A 19,816-nucleotide genomic window follows, 5' to 3' on the forward strand; every position below is an offset into this window, starting at 1 on the left:
TAAAATATATTTTTTCCCTATGTTCCTATTCGTTATAGAATTTTTTATTAAAATTACTAATCGTAATAATACAGTTCATATATTTTTCCTGCAATGCAATATATACTATTAATAAAAACAATATCCTCAATTTTAACTTCCCGCCCAAAACACTCCTATACTATTAAGGATTGCGTAATATTGTAAAATATGGTAATACAATTCCTATTCGTAATAAAATTGTACATTAAAATATGGTAATAATATTTCTAATAACATATATTCTTCTCTACGTTCCTATTAGTAATAGGATTCTTGATTAAAATTACTAAATATAATAATACTGTACATATATTTCCCTGCAATGCAATCTATCTATACTATTAATAAAAACAATATCTTCAACTTTAACTTCCCGCCCAAAACATTCCTATGCTATTAAGGATTGCGTAATATTGTAAAATATGGTAATACAATTCTTATTCGTAATAAAATTGTACATTAAAATATGGTAATACAATTTCTAATAAAATATATATTCTTCTCTACGTTCCTATTAGTAATACAATTTTTGATGAAAATTACTAATCATAATAATACAGTACATATATTTACCTACAATGCAATCTATACTATTAATAAAAACAATATCCTCAACTTTAACTTCGCGACGCTCGAAACATGCTTATATGCTTGAATGGTCTTACCTCAAAGTTACTACCCACTATCACACAATGCTTTATGTTGTATGTTAAACTCAAGGTTACTAACTTCTCACAATAGTCAGAGACATGCTTTATATATATGAATTATTGACAAAAAAATTAGGCTTTAGATGTGAGTTTTACTTATATATACCTAGGAATCTGAAACATTTTGAAATTTAGTAATTGGTAAAATCAATATGTTTTACAGTTTGACTATCAAAACTAATTTTATGGAAAAAATCACAGAATATATACATGTAGATTATAAAATTAAAATTTCAATGTCAATATTGTTGATATGAACCTAGTCCAAGGTTCAAATAAAGATGAAGTATTGTCCTAAGATAGCTCCCAAAGTAAGGATAGAGATGTGATATGAACCTAGTCCAAGGTTCAAATAAAGATGAAGTATTGTCCTAAGATAGCTCCCAAAGTAAGGATAAAGATGGATCGAAATACCTTATACCTCACAAGAAACCCTTAGTCTCGAATCCTCAAAGACTTAGAAGAATCCCATTGTAGCTTCAAGTACCTCGATGATGCAATCTTCAATCAACATTGTAGCTTCAAGTACCTCGATGATGCAATCTTCAATCAACAAGAGTCGGATCTAGTTTCCTTCGATTCAAGAACGAGTCCACGAACCTAAATCTAAGGTTGAAGAATGGAAGATTGATTCGAGTCCACGAATCAATTTGCTAGTTGAGTCCACGACTAGCCACTAATTGAGTCCACAATTAGCTATAAGATTTCTTACACAAGTGTAAATAAAAACTTAAGAATTTTATTGAATGAAAGCCTTTCTAAACTGATATGATTGTGCCCTATTTATAGGTATAGGGACATCATTATAATCCTAAATACAATTGGAAAAAGAGTCCTAAACCTAATCTAAAAAGCAAGTAAATATAGTCCTATTTAGAAAGGGATTTAAGGAATCCTTTCTAAATACAAACTAGTGTTTTCTCTTTCATGCCAAACAATTTAAAATAATGATGACCAAAAATAATAGGGCTGATTTGGGCCTAATTTAATTCCCAAAATCAGCACTTAAAGAATTATAAAAAGCCTTGAGTTCTTCTTCATCTTTTGCAAATGGGCTTGACTTGGGTTTCCACCATCTTTGAACATAACCAATGAAGAGTTGCCTTAATTGTTTGGACTTGGGCCTTGTGATTGGCCCAATTGATACACTTAATGGATCTTCGTTATGTTGGGCCGCATCATCCTCCCCTTCTTGAAAATGATTCGACCTCGAATCTTATAAGCACTATCTTCGATCCCTGGTATCACTTGAAATGGGCCACTATAATTCTTCCCTCTATCAAATGGAATTATTCTTGGGCTTTCTTGTTTCTTCCACCAATGATGCTTTAAGGATGTAGTGATGGGCCTTGTGATGAGCACACTATGGACCCTTATTGGATTCCGTGTGTGCTGGTTCCTAACCTCTTCTTCAAAAGGATTCATCCTCGAATCCAAATCTTCAATGAAAGACAAATAAGCAAGCTCACTTTGTGCTTTATCTCGCTCATGTAACTTTTTCTTGGGATGCTTGGCACGAGTTGTTGTGATGAGCACACTATAGACCCTTATTGGATTCCATGTGTCCTGGTTCCTATTATTCTCCCCTTCCTGAAAAGGATTCGTCCTCGAATCCAAATCTTCAATGCAAGACAAATAAGCAAGATCACTTTCTGCTTTATCACGCTCATGCAACTTTCTCTTAGGATGCTTGACATGAGTTGCTCTAGTTAACTTTATCCTTCTTTTCTCTTGGTTACTATCCTTTTTAGTTACCAAGATAGGCTGCACTTTGACACCTTGGGCTGGTCCTTTCAATTGTATCACTGATTGTGGTCCATTTGTTTGGCTACAAACCGAGTTAGAGGATTGGAGTGGCGACTCCAATTCCATACGTGGTGGTTCCACTTTGATCTCTTTGATTTCTTCTTTCTTCAAGGCTGGTTTGAGAGCTTGCTTCAACCTCAGGTGGATTTCTTCTACTTGTTTTGGAAGGAGAGGCTTAAGCATATGCATAAATCCATTGTAGGTGACATTGCATGTGTAGTTGAGTTCATTATAGTAAAAATGTCTATCATGTTGCCAAGACCTTCCAAGCAAAACATGTGCAGTACGCATTGGCACAATATCACATAGAACCTCATCATAATACTTGCCAATACAAAAAGGAATAAAAGCTTGTTTAGTCACTCTCACATCCCCTGAATCAATAAGAATATATGGTTGTGGGTGATCGATAAGAGGTAACTTAAGGTAGTCCACCATGGCTGCACTAGCCAAATTCATACAACGATCTGAGTTGATAATGACAAGGCATCCCTTTCCATAAATGTTTCCCCTAGTATAGAGTTGCGGTTGCACTTGCTGATGGTGTTGCTCCAGATTAGTTATTCGAGTGCTTAACCCTTCCATGGCAAAGGCTAGAGCATTTATTTTTTGGTCTAACGTCTGAGGTGGCTTTGGAACCTGTTCAACCATCTTACCAAATTGATGGCTCCTAGAACTAACCGGTAGAATTTATGATAACATAGTGGTTGGGAGGTGTGGGTTTTCGTTGATATTGGGTGGGAAAATTGGAAAACTATTGTGGGATAGTTTTTCAAGAAACTCAATAACAAATATCAAGATTAAAGAACACAATCAAGAATGCAAGAAAAAAAATTGGGTTTTTTTTTTTTTTTATGTATATAAGAAAGGATAAGTAAGATAGGAATGATGTTTTTTTTTTTTTTTTTAACAAATCCTAAGAAACCTAGGGAACCAAATTTGTAATGATTATGAGATAAACCTAGGCTCTGAATACCAAATTGATATGAACCTAGTCCAAGGTTCAAATAAAGATGGAGTATTGTCCTAAGATAGCTCCCAAAGTAAGGATAGAGATGGATCGAAATACCTTAGACCTCACAAGAAACCCTTAGTCTCGAATCCTCAAAGACTTAGAAGAATCCCATTGTAGCTTCAAGTACCTCGATGATGCAATCTTCAATCAACAAGAGTCGGATCTAGTTTCCTTCGATTCAAGAACGAGTCCACGAACCTAAATCTAAGGTTGAAGAAAGGAAGATTGATTCGAGTCCACGAATCAATTTGCTAGTTGAGTCCACGACTAGCCACTAATTGAGTCCACAATTAGCTATAAGGTTTCTTACACAAGTGTAAAGAAAAACTTAAGAATTTTATTGAATGAAAGCCTTTCTAAACTGATATGATTGTGCCCTATTTATAGGTATAGGGACATCATTATAATCCTAAATACAATTGGAAAAAGAGTCCTAAACCTAATCTAAAAAGCAAGTAAATATAGTCCTATTTAGAAAGGGATTTAAGGAATCCTTTCTAAATACAAACTAGTGTTTTCTCTTTCATGCCAAACAATTTAAAATAATGATGACCAAAAATAATAGGGCTGATTTGGGCCTAATTTAATTCCCAAAATCAGCACTTAAAGAATTATAAAAAGCCTTGAGTTCTTCTTCATCTTTTGCAAATGGGCTTGACTTGGGTTTCCACCATCTTTGAACATAACCAATGAAGAGTTGCCTTAATTGTTTGGACTTGGGCCTTGTGATTGGCCCAATTGATACACTTAATGGATCTTCGTTATGTTGGGCCGCATCATCCTCCCCTTCTTGAAAATGATTCGACCTCGAATCTTATAAGCACTATCTTCGATCCCTGGTATCACTTGAAATGGGCCACTATAATTCTTCCCTCTATCAAATGGAATTATTCTTGGGCTTTCTTGTTTCTTCCACCAATGATGCTTTAAGGATGTAGTGATGGGCCTTGTGATGAGCACACTATGGACCCTTATTGGATTCCGTGTGTGCTGGTTCCCAACCTCTTCTTCAAAAGGATTCATCCTCGAATCCAAATCTTCAATGAAAGACAAATAAGCAAGCTCACTTTGTGCTTTATCTCGCTCATGTAACTTTTTCTTGGGATGCTTGGCACGAGTTGTTGTGATGAGCACACTATAAACCCTTATTGGATTCCATGTGTCCTGGTTCCTATTAATTGTTATGACTCAATGCTTTTTTATTTTTTTGAAAACATGATTCAATGTTTTGATTACATTAAAAGTGATTTTTTAAAATTTCAAGCTCAAGATATGGCACGCTTGATGAGTCGCAGCTGAAAGGTCAGTGATCTGCTCGCCGATTTTAGATGTCGTTGATCAAATTAATCAGTACATGTGCGACATGAATATTGCAAAAGGACGAACACATTTAAGTTGTAATTCTTTGTGTAAAGCAGAACCAGACGGTGAAAATATATTAGAAGTACACACTCCTAAATTCTTAAATAGTTTGAGATTGTATGATTTTCTTAATCATTCATTGACATTAATTAAATGTCGGTGCACCTGTTATGCTATTGCGGAAGATAGACCATTCTCTTGATCTTTATAACGGTACGCGACTCATCATCACAAGATTGGCAGATCACATTGTTGAAGCAAAAATAGTTAATGAGACACATGAAGGAACCAAAGTTTTTATCCCTCGAATGTCTCTCACTCTTTCTAATACGAGATTACTCTTCAAGTTCCAGCATAAATAATTCTCATTGATGCTTGCATATGCCATGACTATCAACAAAAGTTAGGGCCGAACACTAACTCACGTTGGGTTATTGCTGAAAAAACCAATTTTTAATCACGATCAATTGTACATGGCTTTCTCCCGGGTCACCCATCTTGATGGCCTGAAAGTGTTAATTAGTTCTAGACGAGGATGGACAAGATTGTGTTGCTACTACCGATGTTGTCTACAAAGAGGTTTTCAATAATGTGTAAATACAACCGGTGATATTATATTTTTTTCAAGATGGAAAAATTGCTATATATCTACACAAAAATATATCTTCCAAACATATGAGTTAGAATAACAATTGATTTCTAGAACTGAGTTACTAGAGAACGAGCATATTTGCTCAATTTATAAAAATCCTAAACAATGATATATAAAATCTCTAAAATTTCAGCACCGCATGCGTACATCTACACATTAGCTATTAATTAAGCAATTATTTGCTGGAATTCAAACAAGGATAGTATCAGAAAACATAATCAATCCAAAACATATCTTCAATTGTACTATATAATATTTGATGTTATAATTTATATAATTATAATTATATATCGATCCAAATATTCTTAATATATTATAACAAATCCATTCCGTGCATCGCACGGGTGAAAATACTAGTAATAATAATAATATTATTACTATTATTACCATATTACTAAAATACCCCTACATTTGGGCTGGAAAATTCTAGAGGAGGATAATGCTTTTATATATAGTATAGATATAGATTACCAAGTCGTGAAATTTCATGAACCAAATGTGCTATAATATTTATCATTATTTCTTATTATTATTATTATTATTATTATTATTATTATTAAGTCAAGGATGACATTGGGCGAGTGTAGAGGGGTTTGCTTGTCCTATCCCCATTCCCAACGGGAATTGAAAACATTTTTCATCCCTACTCAAATTTGTTTGGATTTTCACTCATCCATATCTCTATCGGAGACAAATGAGATTGACATCCCTAATACTAAGAGTGCTAAACTACGACTATTTGACATCTCCAAGGGAATTTTGAGATGGGGGATTCAACATTTTAGAATAAGAATGCTAAACTACTACTTGGGTCAAATTTAACCAAAATGTTTTCAAACGGTTATTACCATTAATTAAAATGAGTTATAATTAAAGGTAACAAACAAACGCTAATTGCCGACCACAAATAGTGGTGAAAAAGGGAAATGCATTAATATCAAATTAATGGATAGGCCATCTGTTTCGTATGCAAAAATGGTAACGCTAATGACAATTGTTGTGAAAAAAGGAAAATGCATTAAAGTACTCAAAAAAAAAAAAGGAAAATGCATTAAAAGAAAATAAATAAATAGGTTATATCTTCCGTAAGTACGTACGCACATGCCAACCAAGCACCCTGTTATTTGCCAACCGTCAACCAGCCAACCAGCATCCAAACGAGGATCATCTCATTAAGGATCACTATTGCGTGGACCGTGGTCCATACAACTGTGTGGATTATAGTCCAAAACACATAAAATATAGAGTTTGTTACCAAAATGGTCCTTCGACTATTGCGAAATTACCAATTTGGTCCTCAACAATTTTTCGTGACCAATTAAGTCCCTCGACTTTGAAAAATTTAACCAATTTGGTCCTCCGTTTATTTTTTCGTTAAACTTCCGTTAAATCGGGACCAAATTAATAATTTTGCTATAGCCAAGGGACCAAATTGGTAATTAATTTTTCACTGAAATGGTCCCTTGACTATAGCAAAATTACCAATTTGGCCCTGATTTAACGGATGTTTAACGACAAAATAAACGGAGGACCAAATTGGTTAAATTTTTCAAAGTCGAGGGACTTAATTGGGCACGAAAAATTTTCGAGGACCAAATTGGTAATTTTGCAATAGTCGAGGGACCATTTCGGTAATAAACTCTAAAATATATTATTCTAACTTATAAAATACATTATTCTAACACATAAAGTACATTATTCTAACTTATAAAATACATTTATCTTTATTAGGACTCTATAGTTTGTGTACTTGTGTGTTTCTACTTCTACTTCTATCAGTTGTATATCTGTATAGTCTAATCATATGTATAGTGATATTTTACAGCTAATCTAATACATTGATTTTCCGTAACACTCATCTGGTATCAGTTAGCTTGGTTTGTTCTTGGCAATGGCTTCTTCTCTTCCTCCAGCGCACAACAGTACAGGGTCTTTGAAGCATCCCGTGAATGCACTGTTACGACTGGTGATCACTTTTCTGCTCTAGCGGTTGCTTCGACTTGTCTCTCGTCGGTTCATCATTTTTTATCGATCAAGATAACTTCCCGAAACTATCTGTCTTGGCGCACCCGGTTAGTTTCTTTCCTATGTGGCCAAAATCTCCTCAAATATGTTGACAGCTTGCACCCATGTCATCCAGCGACCATAGCATCTTTCGATGGTTCTTTTTTGGCGGTGAATGCAGCGTTCATGGCTTGGGTTCAGCAGGATCAATTGATCTTTTCCATGCTTGTTTCATCGTTGTCGGATGAGGTTATGTACTTAGGAGGCGGTGGAGAACGTGTTCGGTTCCTCCCTGCGTGCATGTGCTTTTAGCTTGCTTGGGCAGTTACAAGCGCTGCGGCAAAGGGATAGTTTGCCTTCAGAATACCTTGGTCGTGCTCAGGTGCTCGTTGAAGAGCTTGTCATGGCTAGATGTTCGGTATTCTTAGACGAGCAAATTGAAACCCATCATTACCTCATTGCTTGGCGCTCGTTCTCACTGGAGTGCTTCCATGTGTGTGTGTGTGTGATAGATAAATCTGCAATCACTAATTAGGGTTGTTAATGAACCGACCATGATCAAATGGAGGTTGTTCGCATTCGTTTGTTAAGATTTTTTGAGTGTTCGTGTTTGTGTTCGTTTGTTAATTAAGCGTATGACTATTAATGAACCGAACATGATCAAACGGAGGTTGTTCGTGCTCGTTTGTTAAGATTTTTTGAGTGTTCGTGATCGTTTGTTAAGGTTCTTGAAAATTCTGTTCGTGTTCGTTTGTTAATTAAGCGTTCGTTACTGTTCGTTAACGTTCGTGAATGCTTGCGAATATGTTCGTGAATACGTTCATGAACGTTTAATAACTAAACACATGCACATGTTCACAATCACAATTCGTTCGTGAACAAGAAATAATCTATGTTCACAAACAATAACCAAACAAACAACACACCAACTATTATATATATATATATATATATATATATACTCAAATGCGGCCGCACCTTCCCATGTGATCGGTGCGGTATACACCACTAATGTTAGGAACTGAACTCTAAAATTTGTTCATTTATGTTCGTTTACCTTAATATACAATATATTGACTCTTTTTACCTACTGAAGCACAAAGAGTCAACAATTACCTTTACCGAGGCTCGAATCCACTCCCATCATCCATGTGGGAATGTAAACCGGGACACCGAGTGCCACTAGACCATAAGGTCTTTGACTCTTATGACATATACATTCAACAAAATGTCATTCTAAATAAGTAACATGACTGTCACGTAGACAATTCCAGCTTAGGTTGGTTGAGAAATTGATCAAAATAATCAAAAGTGATACGAATTTAGTTGTCATATATCAAATGTTAGAGAGGTACAATAGTTAAAAATGGTAAGATTTGTAATCAAATAGGTTTAATAAAATTAATAATAAAAAAAGACAGAGAGAAAGAAACTCTTACTCTACTTGACTGCCTATTTGACGGGCAACTATTTAGTAGTCAAAACCTTTATTGGATAGGCTACTATCTCAGATTCTCATATCAAAATATAGAAGATCAAACCCTATCTTCCGAAAAAAAAAACCCAATCTAAGTTGAAAAAGATAAATGAAGAAGTAGATCTGCTCGTTATTAAGAAGCTTAAAAGGGAACCTTATATATTCACATATGTTGGAAGCTACACTTGTTGGATCGGGAAAATGAAAAATAGAGCTACAAGTCTCAATCGCAAACGGAGTGGATTGAACCAGGTAATTTCTTTAGAACCCTAAAAACCTTGTAGCTTGTATTTAACTTGCTATTGAGAAAGAAATCATTCAATTTGTTGTGATTTGCGCTTCCTTGATGTGGATGTATTACAATTGATTTTGTTAATTTTGCTAATCAATTAGTAGATAGCTTGACTAAGTCTCTTAGAGATCATAAAACTTGATATATTTGCAACAAGATAGTTTGGTGCATACAATCCATACACTCATCTTGAGTGAGAGTGTGAAAGTAGAAACCCTAGACCTATTCCTAATGCGAATGAGATTGGTTTAATGTTTGTATAAATATATGCCTTTTGTACACTTCAATTCATAAGAATATAATAAAATTACATGTTTTTACAACTGAATTGACAAAAAAAAAAAACACACATGATTTCTAATTTTTTGTGATTAGAAATACTTTCTTACATGTTTTTTCTGCGATTCACTGGCACGAATCGATAAGACATTGATCACATTGCTTTTAACAACCATGATTACAATCTCAACAATATATTTCATCTTTTTTTTTTGAGAAAAAGAACATAATTCATTAAATCAGATAAAATGCAATCAACAAGATAAAGAGGAGAAGTATCAAACCACTCCCTGCAACCTAACAAAAAAACGTCTTCCCGAGCATCAATGTGGGCAGCACGATTCGCAGATCGCTTAAAAATATATTTCATCTTTTAGGTTTTAAAATTTGATGCTTATTCACTTTTCACTAACCCTAGTATATAACTATTTTTTTCATATCTACCTCGATCTTCCAATATTGTTATATAATTCCTAACTGTCTAACAATCTCTCAAGTGCCAAGCACCTTGTGCTCAGATGGCATGTAGTGATTCCTGTATGGGAAGTCATGAGATTGGGTCTCAGTAGAGACGATGTTGACTCTTTGTGCTTCAATATGGACAGATACTACAATGTGGCTACAATATGACATGAACATATACTACAATGTAATAAAGTCAGTTGTATTAAGAAAAAAACACAATCTCTCAAGTTCTTTCTTGAACTTTATCTTCCCTATCAATACAACTTTCACTATACTCACGCAAGAATTAATATAATGTTAGGTTTAATTTTTCTTTGAAAATGTCTCCTAGCTTATAATTATGTAATGGAAAGAATTTTCATTCCATTCCATGAGTGCTACACTACCCCTTTTAATTCTTTCCTATGTAACATATGTAGAGTTGCTTGGTAAATCTATTCCAACACTTGTTAGTTAGTTAATAATATTATTATTATTGTAATCCTTTTGAGTATATTGTAATCAAAAGGATTATTGTAATATTATTATTGTTGTAATCCTTTTGCATAGTTTTACAATACAATGAGTTTGTAGTAGTGGGAGTAGCAGCCCAATGTGAAAGAGTTGAAAAGTATGGGGGCGAAATTATGAATTTGGTGAAGTTATAAGGTGACATTATTTATATCGGAGCCCCTCAAATCTCCAATCCCTAACTCCATTGCCTCCTTCTCTCCTTATTCCCAAGTATTTTTTCTCGTAATAAATCTAATATTTGCCAACACTCCTTAAACTCACTTGAAAATTTTGACAAAGCCAAAATCCTCCTCGTATGGCCTTTCATGTAGCTTGCCCAATTACCTGGTACAGTAACACCTCTCCCTCTTTCATTTCATAAATTTTCCCTCTCCCTCTTTCTCTCTCCCCCAATTTTCTTTTCTCTCTCTCTCTTTCTGTGGCGTTTTTTCAGGCTGTTGAGTGTGTTTTTGTGCGCAGTCGGAAGATTTGCTACTGCCCGCTTGGGTTTGCGAGGGGGTTGCAGGGCGAAAAGGGGAAAAATGAGTTCTTGGAGGAGGTGGGTAAGCTTGAGGAGTTTCTCAAGGACCCTTGGCTGCTTAGGGCTAGGGAGAATGCCACAATTCAGGTAAAGGTTCCTAAAGTTGTCGTTGCTCCTCCCCCTCAGTCGCTAGCTGTCGGTGATGCTGGCACGGATGCGGAGGAGGCGGCCGCGATGTTGTCGGCGCAGACCAAGCGGGCCGTGTTGCAGAAGAAGGCCGCGGCTGCGTCCTTGGTGGCTGAGGATTATGCTAGGCGTTTTGAGTCTGGGGATTTAGTGGTGGGTTTCTCCATTTTTTTTTCTAGAAAGTGCATGTGGCATTAATTTTTTTTTTTGAGGAATTTAATTGGTTAAATGTGAAATAGTGGGGCTTTTTTGTTGGTCTGTTGTATATCGGGTTTGCTTGATATGAAATCGATGGAAAGAGTGGTGTGTTGTTTCCATTTGGATATGCTGCTTACTGATCTTGAATTCTTGATGTTGGAATACAGGTTTATGCTGTTTTGACTTTCTTTTACTTTTGTTTTTATGTATTTATTTATGTTTTTTCATCTTGGGTATGTTCAATTTTGTTAGAGGAGTTTATATGTGATGCTTGCAAGAACACAGTATGTTTGTCCCCGTGAGTAATTCTAAGAATTTCAATTGTCCTTTGGCTGCTAATTTTTATTTTTTAAAGTCAAATTGGGGTGAAAAATACTGCTGGGAGAACAGCTGAGGCATGACCTAGTTAATTCATATTTATCTCTTGTATTGACATAATCATAAATTTTCTACTGGCAGGAGCCTGTGAAAGATACTGCTGGAGAAGAACTTACTCAATCAAATGCCAAAATAATGTGTAGACTATGCTTTCGCGGTGAAAATGATGGAAGTGAAAAGGCAAAGAAAATGTTGTCATGCAAAACTTGTGGCAAGAAGTATCACCGCAGCTGCTTGAAAACTTGGGCTCAAAATAGAGGTTCTTCTAGAGGCCCCCTCAGGAATTTGACTTGTTGAACTGTATGTGTTTGGTAAATTTATTTTGCTTTATTTTTTTCTCCAGATCTTTTTCATTGGAGTTCCTGGACATGCCCATCGTGCCGGATTTGTGAGGTGAATGTTCTTCATGTTTCTTTTATTTAGGAAAGGCTATGCTTATGCTATGTGAATTCTTTAAGAGTAATATCTTCTTGAGGCTGTTAGTAAGGGTAGTGATTTGGTGTAACATAGTAGGGATTGAGCACCTTTCCAGGACTCATAGGTTCATGGCATATATTTCTTTTGATTTGATAGGTAGCATTGTAGTCCACCTTCAAACTACATTTTACTATTGAAATCTGCAGAGCACCCAAGAAATATAAAACTAGACTGGCTGACTGATACATAGGAAGACATCTTTTGAAGAAATTAGTGCCTTCTGCCCATATTTCTTTGTTCTGGTAGATGGGAGAAAGGGAGGAAAAATGCCTATAAACTAGTGACTTAAACACCCAATGGATGAGCTATGAGTTTCACACAATGTCTCCTTTGCCGCTTGCCTATATGTTTACACTGCTTTGACCATTCTCATTGTCTATTAGGCCTGTCGACGATCTGGAGATCCAAATAAGTTCATGTTCTGCAAAAGATGTGATGCAGCATACCATTGCTACTGTATGCACCCTCCACACAAGGTGGATTTTTATTCCTTGCTTTTTTCTATTTTATATAATCGTAAGATGGAGAAGTTTTGTTTGTATAATTTATTTTTTGGTGCAGAATGTTAGCAGTGGACCTTATTTGTGCCCAAAGCACACAAGGTGTCACAGTTGTAATTCTTCTGTTCCAGGGAATGGTCTAAGTGTAAGGTATGTAGTTTTAAGCACTCTTTGGAGCTTTGTGAAAGATGATACGGTTTCTATTGGTTGAATCAATTTGAATGCTCTAATAAGTGCAGACTTCAGTTCCATTTAGTATAACATCTTGTATAGAAACAATTTCTTTTTGTGGTTTGGGGGATTACTTTTGTGTTTCATTGATTTGTTTAAGTTGTGAGTTAAGCCATTTTGTTGGACCAATTCCTAATTAAGACTGAAAGTTTTGATGCATTATAATTTTAGAATTGTTATTATTCCATTTCTTTTTCCTGACAAACACAAAAGTTTTACTGCTCCCACGTTATGTTTAGTCTGAAAATTGATAATAGCCATGAGATGTTGCAGATGGTTTCTGGGGTACACTTGTTGTGATGCTTGTGGAAGATTGTTTGTGAAGGGCAACTATTGCCCTGTTTGTTTGAAGGTAGGATATCAGGATGATTCTATGGAATATTAATACAATTCTATGAAAAAGTTGCTGATCCAACGTCTATATTTCATCTGAATTCAAAGTATAAGTTAATTGACTTGTTTGAATTGCAGGTCTATAGAGATTCTGAATCAACACCTATGGTTTGTTGTGATATTTGCCAGCGCTGGGTGCACTGCCAATGTGATGGCATTAGGTATGCATTTTATCTTTTATCCTGATTAGTAATATGCTGGACCTCTGTTTTTTTGGGTGAACCCTTAGTCCAAGGCTGAACTAGATTAATAGTGGGGGCACTTGCCCCAACTCAAATTTGAGAAATTATACGTGTGTATAGTTTTAACAAGTTATATTGTGAACCCTATACTTTATACTAGTAATTTGCTCCTCCCAATTTAAAAAAACCCATATAGTAATAAGGTTGCCCTTACTAATTCATAATTATTTATCTGCTCTTACATCAACTTTATGATTGTTGTGTTGTGAAAACAAAAAAAAAAGTCAGAAGAAGGGTTTTTTGAAATAATATCAAACAGATAGTTTTGTGAGTCTCCAAAACATAAACTGATTAAACTCTGTACAGCATGTGAAACTAGTTTCTATCTCCAGTTTCCCAAGATTTTCTTTTCTTTATTGATTTGTGCATTGTTATCATATTTCCTAAAGCACATTACGGTGCTATTCTTTGGACAAGTTATTCAAAAAGCTTCCTTGCTACACCTATGGGTAAATTTGTGGAACATTTCTGTTTTGTTGATGGTATAAGTTGATTGCTTAATCTTGTCCTGGATTATTACTGTTTTGTTTTTCACATAGCTTTTAGGTTCTATGTTCTTTTATGGCTTGCTGATCTTACTTGAAGTACTTTATTCTTTTTGCTATGATAACATTAAGTCTTAGCAACTCTCCCATGAATGTATCACATAAGAGCATTTTGCGTGGATATTTAATTCACGATTGCTTTACCTTAGTGGCAATTTTCCTTGCAGTGATGAGAAATATTTGCAGTTTCAAGTAGATGGAAATCTCCAGTATGCATGTCCAACTTGTCGTGGGGACTGTTATCAGGTGTGTTTCAAATATGACTGCTTTTTCGAAAAAAGTTTTCCACTGCCATTACTGTAATATATTTCTCCCGATGTTTCCAGGTTAGGAATCTTGAGGAAGCTGTTCAGGAGCTTTGGAGGAGGAAAGACGAAGCTGACAAGGGTTTGATTGCAAGCTTGAGGGCAGCTGCTGGATTGCCCACTCAGGAAGAAATATTTTCGATTTCACCTTTCTCTGATGATGAGGACAGTCCTGTGGTATCAAAGAATGAATATGGCCGTTCTTTGAAGTTCTCTCTCAAAGGTCTAGCTGAAAAATCCCCCAAGAAGAGCAAGGAATATGGGAAGAAATCTTCAAGCAAGAAGTACGGTAAGAATAAAGGGCATCAGATATCTTCAACTGGTAAAGCAGAATCACATCTGGGCTTCGAAGGGCATACTGATGCTCCATCTGGTGATATTATAACAAATGAAGAAATTAGGGCTTGCAAAAGTGGAGAGCGTGATTGTTTTTCTCCTGCTATTGCTGGTAGCTTGACGGAGGGGATATGTTCAGTTAATGAGGCAGGGGTTGTAAAACACAAATTTATCGACGAGGTTACTGCTAACAATGGGAACAGGGCATCTAGAATGGTCCAAATAAAAGGCAACAAGCATCACAGTACAAGTGATGATGATGTTGGAACTCATACAACGTCTAAGACCACTAAAGGAACAAAGCTTGTTATACATTTGGGTACATGGAATAAAAATCTAACCGGTTCTCCTAAGTCTGAGGCTTCAAGCTGTCCAAGAGAACAAAACTTGACTACTTCAAATGGTATGGCCTCTATGGTACTTTTTTTTTTACTGTCTATTACTATGGGCTCCTCTCTGTTCTCTGCTTGGGCACAAAATGGAGCCAATCAGCCAAAACCCGGCTGATAGATTGCAAGTAGACCTTGTGCTTAATTGAGTTTCAAAGTTGCATGTATCAATGGTTTTCCAATCCTAGGGCCTAAAATTGAAAAGATTTCCGGAAATAGCATTGAATCTCTAAGCTATTTTCGACTTTCATGGTGCGGTAGAAAAATGAGATGAAAACATCTTTGAAATTCATTTTTGCATTTGGAGTGTGGACAACTGATAATGGTTCAAAATGAAATTTCAAAAATAGATGGAGTGCTTGGTAATGCAGTTGTCCTTCTTGAATCCTTATATATTTATTTCCTCCATGTGCTCAATAGGTAGTGAGGATTTGGGTCAGCAGAAACTGAATGAGTACACAGAAAGGAAGGAAATTGTAGCCACCGGAGGAAAAGGTAATGAATCTCTATCAAGTCTCGTGATAATTCCATTCTAATTTTTGTTGGTCCATCTTTTAGGCTCATTATTTTATTTTACGTCTCTATAATAAGCCACAGGGCATAGAGCAGATCAAATGCAAGGACAAAAAGTTAGGGGAAAAGAGGGTCACGTAATAAAGATCAAGAAACCTAGTCCAGAAACTGCTGATGGTACTGTCAAACCTGGAAACGGGTCATCTGCTTCCCCACTGAATGCACCTATAGTTGCGGGAAAAAGAAGCAACGAGGGTAGCGTGGCTGCTCCGAGGACTGTGATCCAGATTCCTGGTAGTAGAGGCAACAAAGTGTCTTCAGCGAGACATGCCGGTGGCGAACCTGGTGTCACTGATGATTCGCGTGCTGATGACAGGAATAGCACGCCTCCAACTCATCCCGTGCAAAAGGACCCTAAACCACTGTTGAAACTTAAATTCAAGAATCCTTATCCGGATGGTCATAATGCGTGGGCTTCTACGGAAGACGAGAAGGGTGTGATCAAGGGTCAAAGGTCAAAACGAAAGAGACCATTGCCCTCTGGGGAGAAATCCTCAGCTACTGCTGATCCGAGGTGGTATGAAGACAATTCGATGGATGAGATGATGGACGCTAATTGGATACTGCAGAAGTTGGGAAAAGACGCAATAGGAAAGCGAGTGGAAGTTCATCAGCAATCTGATAATACTTGGTAAGTTCCTATCTTGACAGTGCTCAGCTTTCCAAAATGAAAATAAAATCAATATAAGTGTTTTATTAATAAGTTTTTTGTAATTCCAAAATACTAAAATTCAAAAGGCTACTCAAAGTAACCTTTTCAATTAGCTTTTTGAGAAAAGAAATTATACCAAACAGCTATCAACTAACAACTAATTTACCAAACACTTTTCTACAATCAGCTAATGTTATCAACTAATCATACCTTCTAACCCAATCAGCTAACAGTTATCAGTTAACAGTCATTTACCAAACAGGGCTTACATGTTTTTCTCTTTACGATATTTATTATGAAGCTGAGATTCTGTCTGGGTTTCATTGCATTTCCTCTATTGATTGTGCACTTGTCTTCTCGGTTTCCCTTATCCCCAGGCACAGAGGAAAAGTAACAGAATTCTTTGAAGGACCCTCAGTTGTTGCTGTTACCTTGGATGATGGAAAGACCGAGAACATAGAACTAGGAAAACAAGGAATTAGGTTTGTCCCTCAAAAGCAAATGCGATAATTTTATATTGGATTGGATGTTACTTGTATATTGGAGGATTTCAGGGGGTTTAGGGTGGTGGTCCAGTTGCAGCTCTCCAAGAAGACAGACAGGTCTATTTTGGGTTGGAGGATTATTTCCTTTGGTCTCACAAACTTCTCCATCTTGTTTTCTATGTTGCTTTTCCAGTTTCTAGTTTTCTTATGTAGATGTTTCAAAACAAAACAAAAAAAAATTGCTCTCTTATGTAGTTAAGTTCAGAATGCATGTTTTGGGAACTCTTTTTACATGCTTAAACTCTAGTTGGGACTTGGGACTGTAAATTTGGTTAGCAATGAGAGCCGTTGCAGTGCTCCAGTTGATATACTATGTAGTTATAATATAAGCTTGGATGGACATTTATTTTAAATGTGCTAAATATTAACTTTATTTAAATTTGATAATATTTTACATTATATAATTAGTGAAACTTGAATTTTTTTTTTTTTTTTTTTTGAAAACCCAAAAGAGTATTATTTCATGAATTGGGTAAAAAGGGAATGATACAATCAGAGGAAACCTGGTCCCAAGTACAGGAGTCAAGCTTTGAGAGCCCGCTGCCCTAGCTAATGGCTAATGTGTGGGCGATCTGGTTTGGTGATTTAGAGTTTGGAAAATACCTTGCTTTCAACTCTAGCCATCAAGCTTGAAGGAGACGTTATCAGCCGCCAACCTTGTTTAGCTAAAAGAGCCAGGTTGAAGTTGTGAATGCCTAAACCCATCCCTCCCATTCTCTTTGGTATGCTTAGCCGATCCCATGATTACCATCGGATACCTCTGTTTTTGTAATCTCTCCCCTTCCACCAGTAGCCATTCATTAGGATCTCCAGTTCAGAGCATAAGGTTGTGGGCAAGAGAAATATGCTCATTGCATAGGTTGGTAAGGACTGAGCTACTGTTTTGAGGAGTAGAAACTTACCTGAAAATTTAATTGTGACTATTTGATTATATATATATATATATAGAGAGAGAGAGAGAGAGAGAAATAGAGTATTTGATTTATATTGTATTGTGATTAATTGCAAAGTATATTCTGGACCAAGGTTTGCCATGCGTATTATAAATTTATGTCTAGATTATGTACTTGCAGTATTGGTTTTGTTTGGTAAAATAGCTTATAAGTCAATTTTGACTTATTTGATCAGTATTAGCAGTATGATTTGATATGCGTGTGTGGTTATTCAATTATTTATAACAGCTTATTGCTCAACGTTTTGAGAAAATAAATTATTTTCTTCAAAACCCCCTAAATAATTTATTTTTTATAAAAAAAAAGAGACTGTGTAGACGGGTTCAACAGTCTTGTTTGCCAGTCCTGTTACTCTCATTGTCTCTTTACAACACTAGACAACGGGGTGCTTCAACCCGTCTTCGGGGCTCATAAGCGCATTGCCTAATATTGTGAAGATAATTAGCAAAAGAACATGTGATTATTGATTAGTGTTCACAGGCTTCCTAAGCCTGTGAACATATGTTTATTTTGTTTATATATAAATTCTATAATAATAATAATAATAGCAATTGTATTATTATTATTATTATTATTATAGGTTAAAATAACACAATACACTCATATCCTTAAATGTCATTTTACATGTAATTAGTTATCAGCTAACATCTAATTTACTAAACATTTTCCTACAACCAGTTAATGCTATCAGCTATTCAAACTCGCTAACATAATCCACTAACCACTAACAACTATTTGCCAAACACCATATATTATGTACTTTTAGTTCATAATATGTTTAATGTATGTACATAATGTGTGAATTATAGGTATATAAACTGAAAGTACATTATGTTACTTGCATACTCATAAACTTTGATCTACGAATACTTGTTAGGAATATAATGGAATAAAGCGAAAACAAATAATGGAAAGAGAAAGAATACACACACACACACACACACGAACGATGAGAACTGTGGTATTGTATTGAATAAGAATAATTACAGAGATACAGAGATCACAGGTATATATACAAGAGAGAGTCACATAGAGACTAGGATAGAGAATCATAATCTAACTCAAATACATAGAGTCCTAATAGTCCCCCTCAAGCACAGGGTAAGTTAGTAACATATAGCTTGTCTCTAAGAAAAGAAAATCTAGGACTAGACAGAGCCTTAGTAAAAATATCAGCAAGTTGATCTTTGGTTGAAATAAAGTTCACTTGAATATCTCTAGAAGCAACTCTGTCTCTAACAAAGTGATTGTCAATCTCCACATGTTTGGTACGAGCATGAAAAATTGGATTTGCACACATGTATTTAGCACCAAGATTGCAACACCATAACTTGGGAACAGAAATATTATTGGTAACATTAATCTCACGTAGTAGTGATAAGATCCAGATTACCTCAGCACAGACATATACTAGAGCTTTGTACTCAACCTCTATAGAAGATCTAGCAATAGTTCTTTGCTTCTTGCAGACCTAAGAAATAAGATTTGATCCTAGAAACACAGCATACCCACTAGTTGACTTACAAACTTTAGGTCAGCCAGCCTAGTAAGAATCAGAAAAGGCACGCAAATCTCTAGACACAGATTTCCTAATACGAATGTCATACGTAATAGCCCCCTTAACATACCTCAATACGCGTTTCAATTGCTCCCAATAGGAAACTGTAGGCGCATGCATATACTGGCAAAGCTGATTTTTTTTTTTTGAAAATGCTGGCAAAGCTGATTGAGTGATTGACTGCAAATGACAGGTCTGGGCGTGTGACTATGAGGTACTACAGTGCCATAGCTAAACTCTTGTACTTAATTAGTAGGATCATCACATATATCTGCATTAATATGGATAGATTTCGAGAT

At 35.7% G+C, this 19,816-nt stretch overlaps 1 protein-coding gene across 2 annotated transcripts; it reads left to right on the top strand.

Moving 5' to 3' along the window:
• Nucleotides 1–10,791: 10,791 nt before the first annotated feature.
• On the top strand, nucleotides 10,792–17,385 carry LOC116029953. 2 transcript variants are annotated; one of them, XM_031272006.1, is made up of 13 exons: nucleotides 10,792–10,923; nucleotides 11,056–11,395; nucleotides 11,900–12,077; nucleotides 12,162–12,211; nucleotides 12,679–12,771; nucleotides 12,857–12,945; nucleotides 13,300–13,378; nucleotides 13,498–13,580; nucleotides 14,374–14,452; nucleotides 14,533–15,250; nucleotides 15,657–15,731; nucleotides 15,828–16,440; nucleotides 16,839–17,385. In XM_031272006.1, exons 1-13 carry the CDS (start codon nucleotides 10,892–10,894, stop codon nucleotides 16,969–16,971), a joined length of 2,562 nt encoding a protein of 853 aa, XP_031127866.1. In that variant the 5' UTR covers nucleotides 10,792–10,891; the 3' UTR covers nucleotides 16,972–17,385. The 2 variants fall into 2 exon arrangements, with proteins under 2 accessions (XP_031127866.1, XP_031127867.1); XM_031272007.1 differs by having other exon boundaries at nucleotides 15,834–16,440.
• Nucleotides 17,386–19,816: the final 2,431 nt, after the last annotated feature.

The sequence above is a fragment of the Ipomoea triloba genome, chromosome 9 (assembly GCF_003576645.1).
Source record: "Ipomoea triloba cultivar NCNSP0323 chromosome 9, ASM357664v1".
Taxonomy (NCBI): domain Eukaryota; kingdom Viridiplantae; phylum Streptophyta; class Magnoliopsida; order Solanales; family Convolvulaceae; genus Ipomoea; species Ipomoea triloba.

What these genes read in the sequence shown, in the direction of transcription:
- LOC116029953 (XM_031272006.1), top strand. Translation starts at nt 10,892, where the DNA reads ATGGCCTTTCATGTAGCTTGCCCAATTACCTG. An exon ending in ATTGCCCTGTTTGTTTGAAG is followed by an intron (nt 13,379 to 13,497) that starts GTAGGATATCAG and finishes TTTGAATTGCAG; the next exon opens with GTCTATAGAGATTCTGAATC. An exon ending in TGCCAATGTGATGGCATTAG is followed by an intron (nt 13,581 to 14,373) that starts GTATGCATTTTA and finishes TTTTCCTTGCAG; the next exon opens with TGATGAGAAATATTTGCAGT.